The sequence below is a fragment of the Camarhynchus parvulus genome, chromosome 2, assembly GCF_901933205.1.
Source record: "Camarhynchus parvulus chromosome 2, STF_HiC, whole genome shotgun sequence".
Classification (NCBI taxonomy): domain Eukaryota; kingdom Metazoa; phylum Chordata; class Aves; order Passeriformes; family Thraupidae; genus Camarhynchus; species Camarhynchus parvulus.
The window spans coordinates 77,314,597-77,337,042 of record NC_044572.1 but is presented as its reverse complement, the minus strand read 5'-3'; the positions used below and the strand labels follow the sequence as shown (position 1 = coordinate 77,337,042).

Sequence of the window (22,446 nt, the reverse complement as noted above, 5' to 3'; positions counted from 1 at the left end):
TTGTCGCTTCAGCCGAAGAGAGAAGGGACGCTAGCAATGAAAACTGAGCTCCTAATTACCATCATCCTCCCTCTGATGTGGATGTGGCTGGTATAGTACTACATGTCGACGTGGCTGGTACAGAACTTTTCATACACATGCATGCAAACATAACAGATGGTTATAATTATCGGCGGGTGAGCCGCACTCCTAATTTGAGAGTGAGCAAAAATAGGTTGTGTTGTCCCTCACCCTTCCTGGACACCACACCCAACTGTTGGACAACCTGGAAGTCACTCTCCTTGCCCATCAGGGGAGGGTGACCGAGGGACCACAAGCAGAACGCCGCTCTGGGCATGGTGCACATCCTCCACCTAAACAAGGCAGGCACATGTCAAATCATCATCACCCCTTCAAAGGTGGATGTGCCTACCTAGCATTTCTTAACTTAATTCAAAAGGAAAAAGCTAATCAAAAGGGTTTTGAAACTTGTTTATTGCTTGAATTTATGCAAATGAGGGTGGGTATGACACTGAAAGCCTCTGCACTGACCTGCACAATATATACTGCAGTTATTTCCAACCTGCCTCTCACCTCAGCAAAAGCTGCTCTTTCATCCTCCACTCTACTCTTCTGAAATTTGCTCACCCGCATCAATAACCAACCACTGGCAGAGACAAGACAACTGCAACTCATCCCAGAGCTAGTCCAAACACCATAATCTGTGTGACTCACAGCACAATCCACGCCATGTGGTTTATGGAATTCTCTCCAAGGCTGAGCCAGTCTGCTCCGCAGTGTGTACTTAACTAAAAGTAAACCAGAATCAACAGCTTGGGAACAATTTGCCTTTGAATGTCGACAAGAGTGGCTGCCACAGCACTTGCCCTCTCCACATCATATGCCCTGTAATGGCCTCGCTTCAGAGGTGACCAAATCCCCCAAGTGCTTCACAAAAGGCTCGGTTTTCAAATGTGGCCATCCTCCATTTTTAGCACTAGAGTTTATCTTTCCATATTTTGCCACATACTAGTCTAGCATGCGAGCTAATCTGAGTATTCAAAGAGGAGCATTAAACCTTGTATGCTGATGTCCACAGCTGGATCACCCACTGTTGTTCCCAATAGGAACAAAATGGGAGATGAAGTAGCAATGAAAGCCCGTGCACCGTATGATCACTGCCATCCTAAATTTCGTCCTTTGCTGGACAACAAATATGGTGATAGCACAGAACCAAACTTTCAAATAAATGCAGTATTAGTCACAAAGCCTGAAAAAATACCAGACAGTACCAGCCTGCCTGGAAGAATCAAGAAAGGACTTGTATATCCTGTGCTTCTCATAGACTAGAAAGGGAAAGCACACACTCTTTCATGGAAATTCACACAAAATGTATCACAAGATGTTAACAGACTTGCCACTGATACAAAAAGATGGTTGCACATAGGCAAGAATGTTTTGTCATTCACGTTCTTGCAAACAGCAAAAATTCAGCTGAGAGCCTCAACTGCGTCCAGAGCCAGGCATCATTCTCACTATGAACATAATCTGTAATCTAAGTCAATATTCTTCCCTCCCCGGGAGATATCAGGAAATACAGAAAAGCCTCTGCTGACCCTTTAAAGCTGCAGTTGTTGGCAGCAGCAAATAAAGTCGCTGACATGTTTGACAAAACTTGGCATCAACAGCAAATAACTTTGTAGTATGAATTAGGAAGTAGTGAAAAGTTTAGGAACACGGGTATGAGTATGTGAGACAAAAATGCTAATAAGTAATGGAAGATTAAACTGAGCTCAAACATCTGAAGATATTTATTTAAATGTTCATTGCTGGAGAAACAGCTCTTCAAATACAGAACACATAAGTTAACAGAGGAAGATCTGCATAAACATTTGTCTTTCTGAGAAAGTAACTGTTTAAATTTCCCTTTAATGGTTTGTTCTCTACCTTTGAAATTACATACACTTTATACTACAATTAAGTATATTGCACTTGATATAATTTTTATGTGTGTGTGAACAAGCAAGCCCCAAAACTCAAATCTCAACTTAGTGTATTCTTTGTTAAAGTAAAAAGGTGCTTCCTGGTCTCAATGCCACTGAGAAAAGGAACAAAAAGCTGCCATGCTCAAGAACCACACTAATACATTTGTAATACTATGAGCATAGAACTCAAAAAATGACAGCATAAACCTTTGCATATCTCTTCCCCCTACTCAGGATGTGAACAAGAAGGCACACAGAACTGAGATAAAAGGTAAAAGATAAAAGCCAGAAGACAAAACACAGCAATTACAGGGTGGTTTGTATCCGGGGATGGCAAGAAGTCTTTCAATGGGATGATCAGCCCCTAAGCCCACAGTGGAGAGTGGTACATACCTTCCCAATTTATCCCTAATGCACCAGGGGCAGACACAGCCAAGGTGATGAGGCAGATACAAGAGGCAATGTGTGAACTACAATGACAAAGCCATTCATGGTCAAAGGATAAGGCAAATGTATAATCTGTAAAGTTTTGATTGCTCCTGGCATAAATTCCAATGGCTTTTACTGTCCTGTACTGTGACTGGTTTGGTCCCAAAGCAGAATGATCGAGCAAGTTTGAATGATCAGCTGCAAAGAAACCTTCAACAAAGGTAAGCTTAATACATCTTCAGTCTTTTTTTTAACATTAAAATATGATTGAATTGCTCAATATAGTGAAGCAATTTTGGCTTAAAATGACAGACCTCCTTTTGCAATGACAACACCCCCTTCTAAAATATATGCTCCTATATTTATAAACTGTGATGAAATTACTCAAGACACGCATCCAGTTTTTTAGGATATTTTTGTTCCCGAAGCCCTTTCCTGCTAAAACAATACTATTGCTGCAGTAGGAGTGGGGTACCAATGAGGTTGGAGAAAAGAAGATGCTTCTATAGTCTGCTCCTAGTTACGCATACAGGGCAAGAGAAAGGCTTTCATATGCATTTCAAAACACACATTTTTTTCCAACCGCCTTTTCAATAATTGTTCAGGTGGATTCAAAAGAGTAAGCAGCTAAATTAACAAAACTGAAGGGACAATGCACAGTCAGTAGCAACTGCAGATCTGTCATCATTAAGAGCACACAAACCTGCTTGTCTAGAAAAGTACACTGCGCTAAGCACCAAGGATCAGAACACCCTAAACTTGCCTTGACAAGCTAAGAAAGAAGCTAGGACACATCTCTTCAGAACAAGGCTGTTCTATGCCTCATCAAAAAAAATCACACTCATACCCTCATGTTGTTTAAAAGGGGATGTGTCCTCTATGTGAGTGCACATCATGAAACAATTTTTTAAAATTTTGACTCAGATTGAGTACCACATGGTAATCTAACAACACTGATGGAAAACTAAACTTCTATCAAGTATATGTTTTTTATTCGCACATGCAGGGTTGTTCATTTATGCTATTCATCTTTTGTTTGCTGATTTTTCTGAAAGGTAAAACAGTTCATTTGTTTGAGGAACAAAATATACATAAAGACTTATGTAAATCCTCAGTCTTGAGGATTCCCCATGCTAGCCACTTTAGGGTAATGTGCAAAGGAATATTATTTCGTTGTGCCCTTTTTTGCTTTCCATCAAATCTTAAATACAGGGAAAGTTTGTTTATTTTTCACTTAGATATTCTAATATTTAAAAATAAGAAGCCAAACTCAGTAGATGAAGCTTGAAATAAAGCAGGTATATGGTCAAATCAAGGGCCCAGACATATGACGAAACAAAACTTGTGTTCTGCAATTACTAGTTAAAAAACCCAAACCAAAATGGCCAACCACTGAACCACTGAAAAGTGCAATTTTGCAGCCTGTAGCAGCTGTTAATAATGCTTGTATCTTTCTCATGATTAGTGCAGTTCAAGACTCATGAAAGATTTGTATCCAGTTTAAGAGTAATGAAAATGTTGAAGGTATTGAAGGAGCAGGTAAATATAATAATAAAAATCTTCATTACAGAGTTAAGAAAAGGAATTCTGCTTCTGTGGACTAATTCCTAGTTTTGGAAACTGGTATACAGCTGTCTGCTCTCATAAACCCCAAACTCCAACTATCTTTATTTAACAGCACAAATGCTCAGCTTGACAACTGTATGCGTCTATCATAATAACCTTTTTACTACAATACAAGAGGGGAAGCTGATCAGAATTGGATCTTGGCCTAACAGGATTTCAAATGGCAGTGACAGACTAAGTTCCACCACATCCTCTCTGTGTACGTCTCTGGTGACATACACAGCACATGTTGTTGGGGTAGAGAGTCTAAAGGAGAAGAGGAAAATGAGAGTCCTTTACACAGCGCTGTCACTGAAAGTGTAGAAGTGTATGTAGCATTCAAAAACATCCAAAAACATTCCCAGTGGATATTTTTTTTAATTTTAGAAAAAACTTACATAGATTTTATCTTGCTGATATCGCTGGAATAAGTTGTGCATAATGGAGCCTTCATGGAGATCTACGAGTGCTGCCATGTCTTCCACACTCTCTGTGCTTGTTGGATGCATAGGCATTACTTTTTGGTGTGTGATCGTGCTCTGTTTATAAGTGAATACCTGAAAGAGGGGAAACAAAAACAATATTAATCAGAGCACACATTCAAAAAACTCCTGTCTGAGAATGGAGCTTTCATACCCATTCATATCCCGTATCCAGCTTATCAGTGTGCAGACTTGCAAAATATTAGAACTGGCAGGGATGCCTTCCTCTAAAGCTTCTCTGACACTGATTGAAGCCCCAGATACCTACATGGGTCATCAGAAACTAGAAGACACTGACAGTGCACTGAGGATTGTAAGGGCTTTTCCTCTTAGAGGGCAAAAGCAATCCTGTTTCACACTGGACTCATGCTTGACTTTATCAAGAGAAAAATAAACCAGGCAATAAGCATTCCCAAAAATATGAAACCAACCAAACAATAAACCACCTCTTACAGTAAAACCCACTTACACTCAAATTGCTCTGGGAGGAAATGCTTGACTGTGCAAAACAGCAAATTAAAATTAATGTTCTAATACGCTGCAAGTGTTCATATGTTTGATCTGAAATCCACTTAAATGTTTCCATTTAACTCTCCAGTCAGGAAACAGTCATTACACCTAATGCGAGTAGCATTTTAAGTTCTGTGTGCAGCAGATATTTAGAAATTAATAAGCCAACAGATTTCTTAATTGAGTTTTGGGACTAGTTTCTGAAGCCAGTTCTTAATAGACAGTAAAAGCTCTAAAAAAGAATTTAAATACTGAGTTGGAAAACACTTCCATATATCTTCTGTAAAACTATAACAAATATGCAAGAAGATGTATACATCCTCAATACAGTTAAACTTTTATGAATGCTAATAACATCAATAAAGACTACATTGCATTTCCTGCAAATTTGCATCTTGGCACCTCATCCTTATAGACATATGCCCACATTCGCACAGCCAACACTCCTCAGGCAATTCTTGTCCCTGCTAATGGCACCATTTCAGTGTTAAAAAGTCAAAAGCATGGAACTAATGCAACTACTTTGTGGAAATACTAATGTGGAACATTAGAAAAAACCCAAACCCTTCTGAAATCCTTTAAAATAATATTCATGAAGCCAACAGAAGCAGAGCCATAACTGTCAGCCAAGCACCAGCAAGCACTGTGGGAATGCTGCTGCAGGCTGGGGACCATGCTGTGCCTGAGGGGCCACCTCTGTGCAGGAGGAGGAAACCCCTCAGAGGGTGTTCACCATAAAACCTTATGTATGTTCCTGGCAATGAAAGACTGAAGGAGTGACATTGCAGGAGGCCATCCAGACAAACAGTGATGTTTGTCCTGCTGAGACAACTGAGAAAGAGAGGCTGAAGAATCGAGAGGCTGAAGAAGCAAGAGGCTGAAGGCAGATCAGATGAAACACTGAAGCTCTGTACTTGGATATCCTAACAGCTGGTAGAGGACTACAGCCTGAAGACATTTCCTCATTAAAATAGTATCCTGAACATAACAAATGCTGGCACAGGCCATCACACCATTACAGGTGTCACTTGCACCAGCACAAAACATACTGAAGGAAAGCTGGGGAGGAAAGAAAATCCAAGAAAGAAATTTCTGATATGAGCTGGGAGGCATCACAGACATCAACAGGGTATGTGAGCAAACTGTCAGAAAGTTTCAATAGGTTCAGAACATCCTAATACTTGGTTGAGGGAAAAAAGACATGGCGAGATCGGAGCCTTATTTTGTGGTGAAGAACCATAACAATGACAGCACAAGGATTTGTACAGGGCAGAGGGACCCTGCCAAGATGGAGAAAGCAGCCACTTGTAGGAGCATGTGGTCCAGACAGAAGATATAATAGACAGAATGAATGCGAAGAGCATCAACAGATAGCAAAACTTTTGTGGCTTAAAAATGTGTTAGCACTCTTAAGACTAACCACACAAACTGTAAGTGGAATTAGAGATAATTACATCTCAAAAGTTACAAACTGCAGTTCCTAGTCAGAAGAACCATACAGGAAAACTCATACTCTAGAACAAAAATACCACAAGCTGAAGGATTTGGAACTAAAAGGGATATAAGGACAGCAAATCCTAGAAAAGTAAGCAACTTAACAGAGGCTATGTATCATCCTGGAGACAGAAAAACAGACTCAGTGAGAAATCAGGAAACCAAAAAGGGATGACACATATCCTGTGAGTGCACCTCATGTGAACATAGAAAGAAAGCAAAATATCACTTCTAGGAGGATAACCTCCATATTTGTGATGCCTATCCTTTGATGAGTGATGCACAGGCTAGTAAAGTAGGCACAGCACCCCATACATCACTCAGCGTTGTTTATTAATGTAAAGAATTCACAGACAAACACCAAGAAAAACAACATGACAAATGAGTTGCATGTGGCAGCACTACAGAAGATGGCCTCTGCAGACTCATCCTTACTACTCAAACTCACTATTTTCTCTTCTTCAGTCTAGTTGTTCTAATACTTCCATCTTTGCCACACACTACTTTCTTGTTTGGGTGAAGAAATTATTCTGTGAGCTGATTCAGAGATAGGACTGCGCATCACTTAGCTAGAAAACATACCAACTTCTAATAATAGCTGCCACCCAAATAAGAAAGGAGGAGGAGCTCTTCTTGCAAACTGAGTAGCTACTTCTCCTTTATTTTTAATTTTTGCCAGAACCATGCATCCCTCAGATTTCTTAAACCCACTGTAACACTTGATCAAAATCATCTAATGAGACTGAAGTCATGAGAGAGGGCTGCAGGATCACATGGACAAACCTCATCTCCTTAAAATGGGCTTTCTGCAGTCCTGCTGCTGAAAGGCCTGATTTGTTTTATTTCATCTTGAATCACGCCTTTATTAGGATAAGGACATGGAAAAACCACCTTGAACTTTATCATTACTAACTAGAAGATCATGTTATGAAATATTAAAGCACTTGAAATCCTCAGGAAATAGGAACCCAGAGCCACTCTGCAGGGTCAGCACAAGGAATAGGAAGATGACCCAGCTGGCTCCTGAACTTCAAGAGGACCCTGTTGGCAGAGCACAGGAACATCCATCCTCAAGGACCCTCCCAGCATTTCTGGAAGGTCAAGTGCAATATGCAGGAAACTAGAATAAGATTTAAGACAAGCCTAAATGAGAATTCAGCAAAAACGTCTTTCCTTTCTAGATATAAATGGTTCAAGATAACAAACATGCTGAATACATGGAAAACTCTAAATTAACCTTAAAGAGACAGCATGTAAAATAAGAACTCTTGATGTTATTCTGGAAATGAAAATTAGAGGTTGAGATACGATGGACTAATGCAAAGAGCAACAACAAAAAGAACAAGCTTAAGAAATATAAGACAAAACAGCAAACTCAGCCTAACAACAGTCAAGTACAATTCACTGAGAAAGGAGAACCCTTCAAAACTGTCCTGCTGTTCCTACCACAGCTTACTAGTCCTCTGATGAACATGCCAAAAGGGGACTCAAATGAAGAAGTGGCCTAAAAAGCCAGAGGACAAATGCTATCCTGCACTATTAATCTGGCATGTGGGGGGGAAAAAAAGTTGTCTTTCAAGCCTTCCATTTAAGGGAAATACCACAAAATAATGTAAAATTAATTTTCTCCATTGAAAAAAAATCCCTAAGTTCAAGATTTAATGGAAATTATATCTTAACAAAAGATGTAATTTGTAATACAATTTATTAACACGAGCAAAGTACATAAAAGTAGGCTCTCAATGACAGGAGTAAAAATGTTTTCTCTCTTTTGGTACCATTTCATGACATGATGCCAAATTTAAAAAATCTCTGCTTGAATCAGATTATTAAATGGCATCAAGAGATTTCACAACAGCTGAGTCAAGTGAGTTAAAAGAATGCTGAATTAAGCGCTTATGTACATCAAAAAACCCTCACAATCCCCACTTCTTGCAAAAGCTACAAGTCACACCTCGGATTTCCTGCCTGCATGGATCCCATACGCAACTAAATCATTCAAGGTATTTTCCACAAGGAAGTGAGGTTTTGGTTTGATGCTGATGACCCATATTGGACAGGAGGAAGGCAGAAGGTACTCCAAAAGTTTCCTGATCAACAAGTTGGTATTTGAATTACAACCTTCATTGTTTTAGTGAGGTTTCTGTGACATTTTTATTTAAAGGCAGAAGTAGGCTCATATGCACCATGTAAGCCCTGACACGAGCTGGATCATTATTAAAACTGTTCTCTGAAAATGTGCAAAGTCACCCACTGAAGAGTTCACATATTGCAAGCATTTTAGAACAACCCCTTCTACACACTGACCCATTACCCACCGCGTGGGCAGAAACTGCATCAGTTGGTCACCTGCCACAGCCTTGCCATTAATAACCCATGCTGAACGTGGTACTGCCTGACTGATGCCAAGCACTGCCTGCTTGGGTGTGGTTATGCAGTTTAACATGTCCCTGCTGTCAGTCTTGCTCCAATAAATTGAGAGGGTTTATTGCTAGAGGTAACAGACATGGAGCAACCAACTTCTCTCAGCTGCTCTTTGCTGCTCAAGATTTTTTTTTATCAGCCCTAGGTGTACTCTATAAACAGCAGGGCCTTACAGAAGATAATCCTGATATCTAAACACATAAACCAAAAATATTAGAAAAAATCCATATAACCAGAGAGATAATGTAAAATATGGTAAACAAAAAATTTAGTAGGACAGGAAAAGTGAAAACAAAGAGCTACTTACAGAAGTCACCAGAGTGACAGGTTTACAAAGTAAAAATATACAAGCAAACAACCACAATTTTTCCAGTAATTCCTGTGATACTAGAAAACAGCATCTGGGCAGTCCACAAGCACCAGAAAGCAAAACTAATTGACCCAAAAAGTAAAGTCCACAGCCTTCCTGTTGCTGTCCCATGGACTGCCCTATGTGAACTCTTCACAGGATTAATCCCAATGGCTACTGTGATGTCCATGAAAATGCCTGACTCAAGAGCAGCTCCAGAGGACTTGGCTCATATGTTCACGACATCAGTGCCCTCTGTTACCTGAGGCATCTTTTTGCCTATTGTCACTGACCCCACAGCAGAGATGAGCACAGCCCAGCAAAACACAGGACTGTATAGAGAAACATCCACTTAAAAATATTAATTCTTTTTTCATTCTCTGCTGTTGGTCTGAACTGAGGATCATCATCTGTGTTTCCCTCGTGTTTAGAAGTTAAAAGAATGCAATAAATCTTACAAAATGTCTTTATAGATGTGTCCAAGCAGAAAAGGGAGGCCATTACAAGCTGTGGAATGCAGTGTTCCAGGGAGAAAAATAAATCATGACAAGCCCAAGGACCCAGAGATTAAAAACAAAAATAAAAATGTAGTATTTTACCCTTTTTTCCTGGACATATCTACTGTTTAACTGGATACTTGAAATACAGGACAAGGATGCTCTCTTATAAATCTAAAGCAATTTAAGATCAAATGTAAAGCAGAAGAACTATTGACATTGTAAAATGATACAGTTAATCATGACAAGAGTGCAACCCAAGTAATGTTTTTGCCAAGTAATTTACTATACTTCTGTATCAGTTGACCTTAGATACCCACTGTGTTGTCCCAAAATAATCTTTCAGACAGCAAGATGTACCAGGGCCCAAGGTTTGCTTTGATGAAATGTAATTTAATCTCTATCAAAGTAACCAGAAAACTCCACAGTGAAGTTTCTTACCTATGACACTATGGAAGAAAATGAAATAATTTTATGTAAAACATTTATTGATGTCAGGAAAAAATTACCAATCTGCTGTGACCTCCTGGCCTTTTCTTCAAGCAACTATCCCATATACACATCAACTGAGAATCAGCCTATTTTCCATCTGTTTTGTAGAATTCCCTCCCTTTTGTGCTGGGAACCACTGCAGTCTCTGGCCTCCCTTACCTGTTAGATGTTAATCTTGATCTCTAATGGACCATGTCTAAATGACCACTTTGCACACCTCTGTACCAACTCAATCGGTTGAGTAACACACAGCCTGTAAATGGTGGTAATCCTACACTTTATCCTTACCCTCTACTGACTTTGGTTCCTGCCATTTTCAGTCTTTGTCTTATCAATCAACCCCCTTCCAAACCCTTCCTCTCAGCCCCCATTTCATATCTCTCCTCAGACTCATTGGGATACCTGTAGGATACCTGCGTCAGTAGCTGCTCCCAGGTTCAGGTGCTGGGAGCCTGCCCTGAAGCCTTCCTCACCCTCTCCCCTGCTTCCAGCAGCAACAGCACCAGCGATCACTTGCAGCACCTCCCCAAACAGCTTTCCTACCTCAAATTTCAGGTTCTCACACCCACACAGAATTTCCCTTTCTGCTCCCAAGCTCCACAGTGACAGGAAGCATGCTGCCAGGATGAGAGCCCTGGTCAGTGCTACAGCAGAGCTCATCAACCACTAAATTGTACCTTTGTTGTTCCTCTACATGCTGACCACTGTCAACAATCTTGTCTGATCAACACTTTCCGCCTAATGTCCATTCCACAAGAGGTATTTAAAGTTTGCTTCACTCTCTGAACCATTTCCATTCATAGACAAGCTCTGCCATCAAGTATGAACAAGCTTCTAATTACAGGTTCAGAACTTATGACCCTTCAGTTGGGCTTCCCTACACAGACAATTAAGAAATTTAATTGGAACTAAACATGCCCATTTTACCTAGATTACACTACTGTAAGCTAAGCCTCTAGGCAGTCCATAGAATTCTTACAAGGAAAAAACAAAGAAGTGCATCTTTAACTTTATTTCCAAGTGATCTTGTATAACTTATAGCACCTGTAAGTTATACAAGACCTGTAAGTTTTCACACCTGTAAGTGGGTGAAAACTGATGGTCTCTGCAAGAGGAAGACCAGAACACTAAAAACGCTCACCCTTTATCCATCATTTTCCACACAATGGAAAAGCACATCTATGGACAATGCCAGGCACTGAGAGCATTAGCTTTCCTCTCAGCATCACTTATTGCTCAAGTGAAAGTTTCAGTGTCAAATTTGTATTTATTCTGTGATCCATAGAAATAAACAATGACTATTTGCAATGGAATGAACAAAGCTGGATTTGAATAATATGCCCCACTATCAAGAAGGGGAACAACTATGGTCAATAAGCAGCCTAAAAATTATACCAGCTTTTTTGAGACACAAAGCAATTAATCTCAATAGGTCTTTTTTCTAAGAACAAAATAAAAAGCAAAAAGCCCTGCAGATAGCTGACTGGACTCTCTCCAAGACTAGAACAGGAGCTGCCTGTGTGCAACTCACAGCAGTGAAATCGGAGGCAATGCTTCTATGGGAGCTGGAGCTCTAAAGGAACATCCTGTAGAGCAAGCCTTGTCCCAAATGAAGGCTTGCCAGAAAAGGTGATACTCCAGTGGTGCTCTCCAGGATTCCAAACAAAACCCAAGCAATGCCATTGTGAGCCTTTTGGCCTCATTCCTCTACGTTCTTCTCAACCCAGCACTCTACATGAACTGACCCCGCCTGGGCTGCCGGTGTAGCCCCCATGGCCTGTGGGTGCTGATGGTGCCCAAACCCTGTAGGAATTGTCCCACTTGCATGAAGTCATGCACAGGGGGACCAGGAGCTACCTGGGGAGCTGTTGCTAGGCACAGCTGCCCGGTAGGAAATTCTCATCAGGAAAGTTTCTGGCACTTATCACCACTGTATTATTGCCAAAACCAAGGAGGCTTTGCCACAACACCAGCTGTAATGAATGAAAGGTCCTTGCATCAACCCAGTGCAAGCTGGTCCCCCTGCACAGGGGCACCACAGCCACTGGGCTGGGGTGCTCCTTCCTCTACAAGGCTGCTGCTGCAGACGCCTGTGAGAGAATAAAAAGAAAACAGACCCAGAAGAAAGGTTTTTGCATAGAAATGAGTGGTCCTCATGGCAAATTTCCATGTGCTGAGACAATTTAGGGCTTAGGTTTCCTTCACCCCTCCTACCACGCAGCAACCAACCCCTCAGCCCTGGTCAGATGTAGCCAGACACCAAAGGTTTTGGTGTCCAGCTCATGGCTCACTCACCCAGAGCTGGCTGGGTGTCAAGAGCTGGCAGACCTGCAGGAGCATCCCAGCAGGCTCCAGGGCCACCCTTGCACCAGCCGTGAGACAACCAACATGGCCAGGAGCCAGGCTGGAGAAGAGCCAGCACAGCCTGCACTTGGCTGCTGGCAGCATGATCCAGTGCACTCCCACAGCAATGCACCAGTCAGGGAGGACTGCAAGGTCTTACAACCCTCAACTACCTCCATCCTGAAAGACACCACCCACAGAGGCTCGAGCAGTAACCTCCCAGACCCAATTCGCTCACACCTTCTTCTCTTGCAGTTCTTACACCACTGGCAACAGAGCAAAGCATGCTTCTCCTCCAGGGCTTTCCACCATCAACTCCACCTCTGTGTTCCTCTTGCAAAATCTCTCCTATTTCCAGTCATTTCTCTTACTCCCCACACACCTCTGCCCCTTGCCATTATGGTCCCAGTTTCCCTCCTGGTGCCCTCTCCTGCCCATCACCTCCCCACAGGGAGATCTGTCCGTTTGGAATCACCCCGTCCCAGCTGTCAAGGCAAGAACTTGCTTTCCAACCCACACATGCATTTCATTTTGAATTCAAAGTGTCCAGTCCCCGAAATCTGGTAGAGGTGCACCTCAGACAAGCTGTCAGTCAACTGGTTCCCTGTCTGTTCTGCCCACAACCAAGGGAGGACCTAATTGTCACAGGAAACACAAAAGGGTTGTCAGACAACTAATTAATGCTCTACTTGAAACAGAAGTGTAAATGTTATGCGAGATGCCCTAAATACATTGGGGCAATAAAATAATATAGAGCAAGAATAGGATACTGGCAGTCATTAGTCATGAACCCAATGCTGAGGGCATAAACACCCTCTGCACTGACTATTTTTAAAGCTGTTTGTGAATTAAAGACATGACAACTTGCATATGTATAGAGGAAGTCCATAAACACATAATCTCAGCTTTCAGATCTCCTGACAACTTTTAACTATAAAATGCTCAATTTATGTTTCCCTCAGTATTTTTTTTTATTATTTCTCCAAATTTTGGCTTGATTTTGCCAGTGTAAGTATTGTATGCCTCACAGCAACAATATTTGATTGTACTCAGCTTTTTAATCAAATTATTATAACAGCAATCTGCCTGCTCCAATAGGACCTTCCTGCCTTAATTTAAAGAAACACCTTTTAAATCTTTACGTATTGACATGTTTCCATAGAAGCAGAAAATGCAAGAGATTGACATGAGAGTGAACTGAAGGAGCTTGAAAATTATCTTTTGAGGGATTGGATTAATTTTCAAGTTCTTTTGAACCCACTCCAGTGAAATTTAGATAAGGGTCTACTCTCATATTTGCTTGTTAAAAAAAATTAGTTTTAGGGCTTTTTTTGCCTTTATGTTACAAGAATTAAAAAAAAAATCTAAATGACAGACAGTACAAAGCTCTGTATGAGTTTGCAGAGATCACAGATCATAGACTATCTGAAGTTGAGAGGGAGCCTTAAGGATCATGGAGTCCAGCTCCGTGTTCCTTGAAGAACTACCTAAAACTAAACCATGTGACTAACAGCATTGTCCAGATGCTCCTTGAACTCTGTCAAGATTGGTGCCATGACCATTTCCCTGGGAAGACTCTTCAAGTACCCAACCACCCTCTAGGTGAAGATTCTGCCCCTAATAACTGACCTAACCTCACACACACACTTCATGTAATTTCCATTTGTAAAAGCTTAAGTCCAAATTGAAGCATTAATTATTTGTTTTAGAAGAAAAAGCCCTTTTATATTTCTTTCTAAAGTTAACTTTTAATCTTTTTTTTTCCTACAATATTACAAAATGGCACTTCTACAGTATCCCTAATTGCCTTGTAAAGACAAACCAACCTGTCCCATTTGCCAGCACACCACACTCCCACCCACACCCCTGGCACTACTCACTGTTGCTCAAGCCCAGAAAATAGGAATTGGGTACAACCCTGGTGTGAACATCAGCCCCTCACTCACTCTTTTCTCATCTTTAAAGGATCAGAGGGGCTTTTCATTAAGCCAGCACTTACTACCTGCTGTTCCTGCAGGTTGCCTGGGGTGAGAGGGTTTGACACAGCTATACTGCTAGGAAGACAGCCAAGGGCATATTTTATCTGCAGCTCAAAGCGCTCCTTTAAACAAGGTAACTGTGTGCTCAATTTCCCTTCCCCCAAAACTTGCAGGTGTACAATGGTAACTTACGCTGTGGGGAGGAGAGAGAGGGCAAGAGGTGGAAAAGGGAGGAACTGAAGCCCTGAATACAGTAAGCTCCTAAGAACGTCTATCCATCAAAACAAATATGGACATGATGAGCCATAACACACAATGGAGAATGCGTAAAGCAGAATCATAAGCAGGTGAACATGAAACATTTTCCCCAAACCTAAGCACACAGTTAACATAGTTAGTACAGTTAACAGCCCAGTCAACAAGGCTATGCCATTTCAAAGTTGACTTTTACCATGTGTGCAGATCTGAAAATAATTCATCAGGCTTTCAGGAAAATGCTGTCTGAGGAGGAACAGAAGGCCAATCCCTCTGTCACTACAGCCATTCATTCCGCTGAACAGCAACTGGGATTTTTTCCAGTTCTGACCTAAGATAATGGAAGGTGCCCTTAAACAACTGCAGGCGGAGGTGACCTCCTCTTACTTACGTGCCTGGCTCTGACATGCAGAGGTAATTGTAATTATACTGTAGGCAGTGACAGACCAGCTCTCAGCAGGTGTCCAAGGCTGCCTTTTAATCTACTCCAGTTAGCGCTGTGTCTCACAGCAGAACAGTTTCTCCTGCCTGAGGAGGCACCCTAAATATCAACAAATTCTTTTTTGCTAGCATGGAAGCACCGTCAAATAAAAAAAAAAGTGCAGATGGTTTATCCACACCCAAAATTAGCCATTGCCATTCATAACCATTGCCAGGGGCAGCACTGACTTGGGACAGAAGAGGCTTTAGCCCTATCTCATAGAACTGAATCTCAGCTGGCTTCACACAGCATGAGCACAGCATCCTCCTACTATGTGTGTTAACCAGGATCCCAGCACATGTGATCCAGAGGCACATGACAGCCCATGGCACAGAACTAGCCTGGGTCTAGGAAAGGACTAATCATTCACTCAGCCTTCCTGCTGATCTCCCTGGGCCCTGCAGTGAGCTCGCCACAACCCAGGGCAGCACCAAAAGGGGCAACAGGCCACAGCAGAAAGCTTCATGTAGCAGGCATGGATTTACTGGCTTTGCCAGAGATAAAGAGATCAGCTTTAGCTCTGCACCCCAGTGAACTCCCTCTTCTCAGAGGCTCAGACACTGAACCTCAGAAGACAGGTCCACAGTGCTTTTACTGTGGCTAGCAACCTGCCAGCGTCTGATTACTGCAGGGTTGGCTGCCCAAGTGTGCAATAATAATATACAATAATCCCTCCTGAGAGGCACTGCTCTCACATGCCCCGCTAGCAGGACTGTGACAAAAGACTCTGTGTCTGCAGAGGGAAGGAGCAAGGGACCTTGCCTCCCTACCAGCAGACAACCACGGGTCACTGCAGAGGGCAGGGGGTCCCTCTGCTCCTACCGCTGCTCAGGCGACTTGCAAGAATAGTAACTGACAGGTGAAAGGTGGGAGAAAGGAGGAAATAGCTGGAGTAATTATGAATTTCCATTAAAGTAAGCAAAAACTTGGGCTCTTCTTAATAATATATTCTGATAGGTTAACTAATCAAGGAGATTTCAGCAACAAAAATGATCATAAACATTATTTTCAAAAAGCCACCTTTATTTACAGTTCTATGGGTATATTCTGCCCTTGGAATCTTAGTTTCCTCCAGGACCAGCAGGCTTAGACAACAGCAGTATTCTCCAGCAGATGATCACTGACAGCTCCTGGAAAAGCACTGTGGGTCAGTGAGCATGGCTACTGGTCAGCCAGCATGTTGCAGCAGGGCTTTATTTCGCTCTCTTCAACTAGGAATTCCTCCTAAAAAAGTACCCAGGCCCTTTGCTAGCTATGCCACACAGCAAAGCTTAAAGCTTCAAGATTGTCAGGCTCACCTGTTATTCTCACAACAAGGTGCCCACCAACATGTGAGGATGAACTCTCAACAGTATTCAGCAAGGAAATCTGAAACTTCCCAAACCTGTACTGGAGACTGGCTCTCCATCCCCCCTGCCCTTCCCAGCACTGCTAGCTGCAGCAAGGGGAGAGTCTGCTGCCAGGAAGAACAAAACAGGTTTGGACAAGCATGAAACCAAGCTGCACGTATCTCAAGATAGCAGCCAAGGCAGTTAAGCCTTTTTCATTACAAATGTGAAACCCAGATCCACACCCTGAGAGCCCAACCGGGCCCTGGCAATGAGGTCCCTCAGAGGCTCGTGCAGCTGGAGTTGGAGGGCTCCTGCAGCCACATGCCAGCCCTTGCTGAGGTAGAGGGGTCACAATGCCCCTGGCAGGTCATTTATGGCATTTTAATTTACATTTAGGGGGCAATGCTGCCTGACTGAAGTCTTCCAGGCCTCCCCTGCCCAACAACTGCTCTGATTAAAGATCAACAAAACCAGCTGAATATTGCACAATGCTTCAACCATGATACCACAGTGAAGAGAAATAGAAGCAGTGGAGTAAAAAAAAAAAAAAAAAAAAAAAAAAGGCAACACATTCTATAAAAAACACATAAACCCTACTCTATCTTGTTTTGAAAACGTGCAGAAATAAGGCAAAGGGCATAAATTCATATTTATCCTCTAGTTCAAAAAGATTTCCTAAAAGGACGTGAAAAAGACAAATTACTTATCTACAAGCAGCACAGTCACCTTCTAACTTGCACTGAAGTTGCACAGTGCACTCCTAGGCTGCTGCAGGAGCAATACTCAGACTGATTGCACAGTCAGGTACCAATTACTTAGGCTTTCTCAAATGCATACTAGTAAATTTGATTATTACTCAAATAAAGTGTACATTGTTAGAAATGCCAGAGTACGCTCTTTGACTGAAACCTTTTTAGAAAAAAACCCTACCTCTTTGCTATAAAGTTTTATAGTGTCTAGTACAGAGACCTCTTGCAGATTTTTAAGTACAAATATGAAAACACTTCTAAATTTTAATATGTCTAGTTTGAGGAAAAACAATATTACATTCTTTTGCTTGGTAATATTACAAGGAGCATGAACAAATATACCAGGCCCAGGAGCCCAAGAATTCACAGAACAGCTTAAAAGACCTTTTATTTTTTCTGTCTTAATAGTCTCTATAAGTTCCCCTTTCTGATATACTTAGAGATAATATTGCATATAATACTGTTTGTTTTCTGTTATCATGCAGGTAAGAATCTACTGCCATTGCACTTGGGAAAAGCTTGTGGATGTTAAATACAAAATCTTAATTTTTTTTAAAAAAATGAATGATAGAGGGTTTGACTATAGGTTGTCTTGGTCATATTCCTGTGGTAGGCTTCCTTGAAGAAAAGGACAAGTGGCACTGCTAGAACTTGGTGAGGAAAGAGGAGCACCAATTGCTCACGGCAGGGCATGAATCCACAGATACAGGCAGATGGAGTGGTTTGGAGATGCAACACTTTTCAAAGCCATGTCATAAGTCTTATAGCACAGCACAGATATTGCTTTATGTGTGAGAACTACATACAGATAAGGGAAAGAAATTGCTCTTGGCTGTAAAAGTTTGAGAGACTGTTCTATATGTTACTCCCATAAAATCTGCATATAAACTGGCTGGTTTGCGTTTGAACTATAAAACTCCTGCCCTGCAAGAAGCAAAAGGGCAAACTAAACACACGTGAAGGTGGCTCTCCTTATTAAAAGGTGTGTGTGCGATTTTATTTTCCACAGCTTGCCTGTGCTTACATTTGAAAACCACAGTTGAATCACATACCAGATAGCATGTATGTGTATGCTGGAGAAGCCCAGTTACAACTGTTCCCATGATACCAGCAAAGAGTAATTCATAGCACTATTTTTTCCACCCCAAATAAGGACAGTACTACTTCAGTAGTTGTGTCAGAATAATGGAGACAGACAACAAAGACGTCTTATATTCAGAGAATTACTTGGTAGCTTTACACATAACCATAATGTTTATAGCTCTGGAAAGAAAAACCCAAACTATTGCTGCAAAGAAAAATATACCAGTACTTTTCTGTCTTTGTAAGGATACTGCTGTTTGTTTTTGAATTTACTTTGACAAACCTCAAGCACATGAAGCTGTAAAAGCTCCAGTTTATATTCTTTAAAATGAGGGTTAGCCAGAAGTCTGACATTAAACACTGTGAGATTACCTTAACATGTTACTAAAAACCCATTAGAACAGACAGATTAAAACTGGGCCACCTTTTCTGATTTCTTGCATTGGAGGAAAGGTTGTGAGAGAGATACATGGACATGGCAGCCTCATAGACTAGTGAATAGTGTTGCCCTCTATTTACCTTCCCAGCCTACTCTCAGTACTCAAAGAAGTTTATTTTACTGTGTTTTCTGATAAATACACATCTTAGGATTCAGCTTTAGAGATCCCTCCTAGCAATAAAAGGCTACCTTTTCAATGTTCTCCTCCCTTAAATATGTGACTTCTCTCACCTCCCAAGACAAGTTCAGCTTATAAATACACAATCTTGTTGAGGGTGCCATCTCCCTGTTAGGACACCAACCAATTGTTCTTTTTGTAACAGACACTTTCAGTGCATAAGCCTGAACATGAAACAGGCTTGGCGAACAGGGAATCTGCATGTCCAACCAGGACAGAGCTGACCTGATGGCAGATAAGCCCAGGCAGGTGTGAATCCTAATGCCCTGCACTGAAGGACACTGGGGATTGTATGGCAGTTGTCTGCCCTTTTACATCCCAGTCCCTACCCCCCTAAATGCTTGAACTATTCACCATAAATTTCCAATAGTCTACAAAGATCCTTATGTTGTTTATTATGATTTCTGTGGAATACAAGATGAGCAAGGACTTTAATTTTTGTCATTTTCTCTTTCTCATTAGAAAGAGGCAAGTTCTGCTGCAAGGGATGTAGAAGAAAAAAATGCAGAGTTGGTCTGGGTGTATTTTTCCATGTAACGTACAGGCTGGTGGGTATACTTGCCTGAACCTACTGCAGTACAGCATACAAGCTATAACACTGAAAAATCCTCCTGCAGAACAAACGGCATGAGATTAGAAGACAAGGGATGCATTAAAGAACCATTTAATTTGGCTACCCAGAACCTGAGCTAAATGCCACTTCTCCCTGGAAGTACTGACCTCATGTGATTCAAGCAATGCCAGTGCTGGGTTAACAGCTGTACTCCATGATCTTTGTGGTCTTTTCTAACCAAAATGATTTTATTATTTTATTATTTTTCTCACTTGTTCCATCTTACCTGTGTATGCTTCAGAACTGAATCCTAGGCTTATGTTCTCTGGTTAAATCAGTGACAGTTCCACACATAAGCTCTCTCCCGCTCTGACAGTGCCATGATTTTTTTGCAAATAGCTTCAGCCTGGCAGATTAAATCAGAAATTTCGAGAAACAAGAGCATGTTTCATTCCTACAGCCAAGGATTATGAAGCTAAAGACACCATTATGATCCTTTTGATGTGAGCAGCTGTGTAACATAGGAAAACCCAGAAATACCTAAATTCAGTTTCTATTTAGCAAAGTCTGAGCCCTGAAATACTGCAAACCTCTTTCTTTCCCCCTAAAGTATCTTGCATTCACTACCATCCATTTGGATATTGATTTTTGCTATTCATAATATTAATTTAAACTAGTAAAGGAAACTTCTCTACGGGCACTTCTTTGTGCAAGATTAATGGCTTCCAACTCTTGCCCACCTAATTTTTAAAGCCTGAGTTTAGTCATGTTCTGTGCAATACCCGACTTTGCTCATCCTCATCCAAGAGCCATGAAGCCCATGGCTCCAATCATGTACCATCACATTTTACATCATGCAGGCAAATACACTCTCAGTGGTGTGGAAAGTAAAGACCATAGGAAGGACAGATCTAGGCAGTTCCACAAAGGTGGGACAGAGGTACAACCTAATATCCAAGTTCAAGTGTGGTTGTAGTTCTGCTTAATATCAAGGCAAACATGGAAACACAGCCTCAGCAATAAAGAAAGATATTTCATGAAGCAACGAATGAGCAAAGTGCATTTGTGGACACAGCAGGGCAAGACTGGTTCCCACTGCACCACCATGTGCAGCACAGCTGGACTCTAAAAAAGACACTATGTCTTGTCAAAAGTCAAGTGCTCTGCATTGAAGGCCAGACTTGGGCCTTTGAGTAAGTGTTTACACTTGCCACAGTTAGAACACAGAGGCGAGGAAAAAAGTCCATGCCATTAGTATGACTTAAAGTAGAAATCTTTATACCAGTATCTTCATACACTTTTTGTTAGCATATGCTCTGAGAAACAAGACACAACTAACAAGGCAAAGCCCACAAAGACTTCCAACAATGAATTATATCCAGAGGCACCAGTGAGGAATTACCCATCACTTCATTTAGTTCAAGACAGGTAGGTAAAAGAAAAAAAAATATTTTTCTAGTATGGTTTAAAAATTAATCTTAAATTAAAGTTTTAAAATTAAGTTATTCTTACGAGATCCCTCTGTTGTAAAGAATATAAAACTACTGCTATGTTGGATGTTCTCAATTCTGGGCTTCACTCATCTGAAAAAGTTCAGTCAAGCCAACAAATTTGCTGATACTACCCTTAAAAGACTTTACATGCTTTGCATATTCAACAGAAAATATACAATCTTGTGCATCTCTGCAAAAGATTTTCTGCCATGCTGTGGGAAGAAAAAAACAAGCCACAGGAGCATACCTAGAGAATGAGCACTTGCAAAAGCACAGGCATAAATGCGAGTTTCCAAAGCACCAAATTAAGCTTCTTTGTAGCTGAAATTTTCAGAGAAGGAAATGGCTTGAAAAGGCTGCAACTCAGGTGTTGGAAGTTGAGCACAAAATCTTAATATCTAATATTCAACAGCTGCTGGGAAGAAATTTAGCATCCCTAAAAGCAAGCTATACAGGTTCCTACCACTATCTAAATTAGAGCACCTGATTTCAATTATCATTTTTATAGGGTTTGATTTAACTGATCTGACCAAGACCAAAATAGGTCTCCTTATCAGATGTTGCACAAAAAGACAGAACCTCCACCCTACCACGAGACTGTCCATAAACACTGGTCCATGTTCCCAGGCAGGGAAGCAGTACCTGCAGCCCAGCTATGGCAGAGGAAGCCTGCTGGTGAGGGGAAGGTTTAACCTGGACTATCAGGATGCACTTCTGGAGAGGATGAGCCAAAGAGAGCACACGCCAGGCGCAGAACTCATCAAAGGGACTAAGTCAATAACAAAGTTGAAGCAGGACTCATTTTGATCCCCTCTGTCTGCTCCTGCAAGGTAACTCAAGCTCCCAGATATGCAGGGCTGCTGACAGACAGCAAGCAACCACTGGTCTCCACACAAATTCACTTCTCATCACCAGAGGCTTCCCCTGTTAAGACAGGTCTACACCAGAGCCTGCTGATGTATCCTGTGAATCACAGATACGAGGTTTTCCCAGCAGAGGCCCTTGACCTCACCATGATTACACTGATGGTGCTTTTTCAGTGAATTTTCTTTTGCTCATGGGGCTACTGGGGTTACTTGTTCCAGGGTTAGCAGGCTGTCTACACAGTCAGAGAAGCGCTAGCACATCTGCCAAAATGTTTTTCCAGGCCCCTTGGGGCACAGCTCAATCCAATTAAAACACGCACAAAAGCAATAAAACTCAAAAATTATTCCCTTGGTGCTGTGGGCTCCAGCAGTCCAAAGGTCCTTCCCTCTACTATAGTGCCAGCAATTTCAAGTCAAACCCTTTCCAATAGAGCTGTATCAGCTATTTCC

The 22,446-nt window shown here is 41.5% G+C and overlaps 1 protein-coding gene across 1 annotated transcript in view; it reads right to left on the bottom strand.

Annotated features, from left to right (window-relative positions):
- MYO10 (myosin X) overlaps window positions 1-22,446 on the bottom strand; it is a 162,939-nt gene that overhangs the window by 85,652 nt on the left and 54,841 nt on the right. Inside the window, exon 3 of the mRNA XM_030943561.1 lies at window positions 4,397-4,555. Coding sequence (XP_030799421.1) covers window positions 4,397-4,555 — 159 coding nt within the window. The remainder of the gene's footprint in view (window positions 1-4,396; window positions 4,556-22,446) is intronic.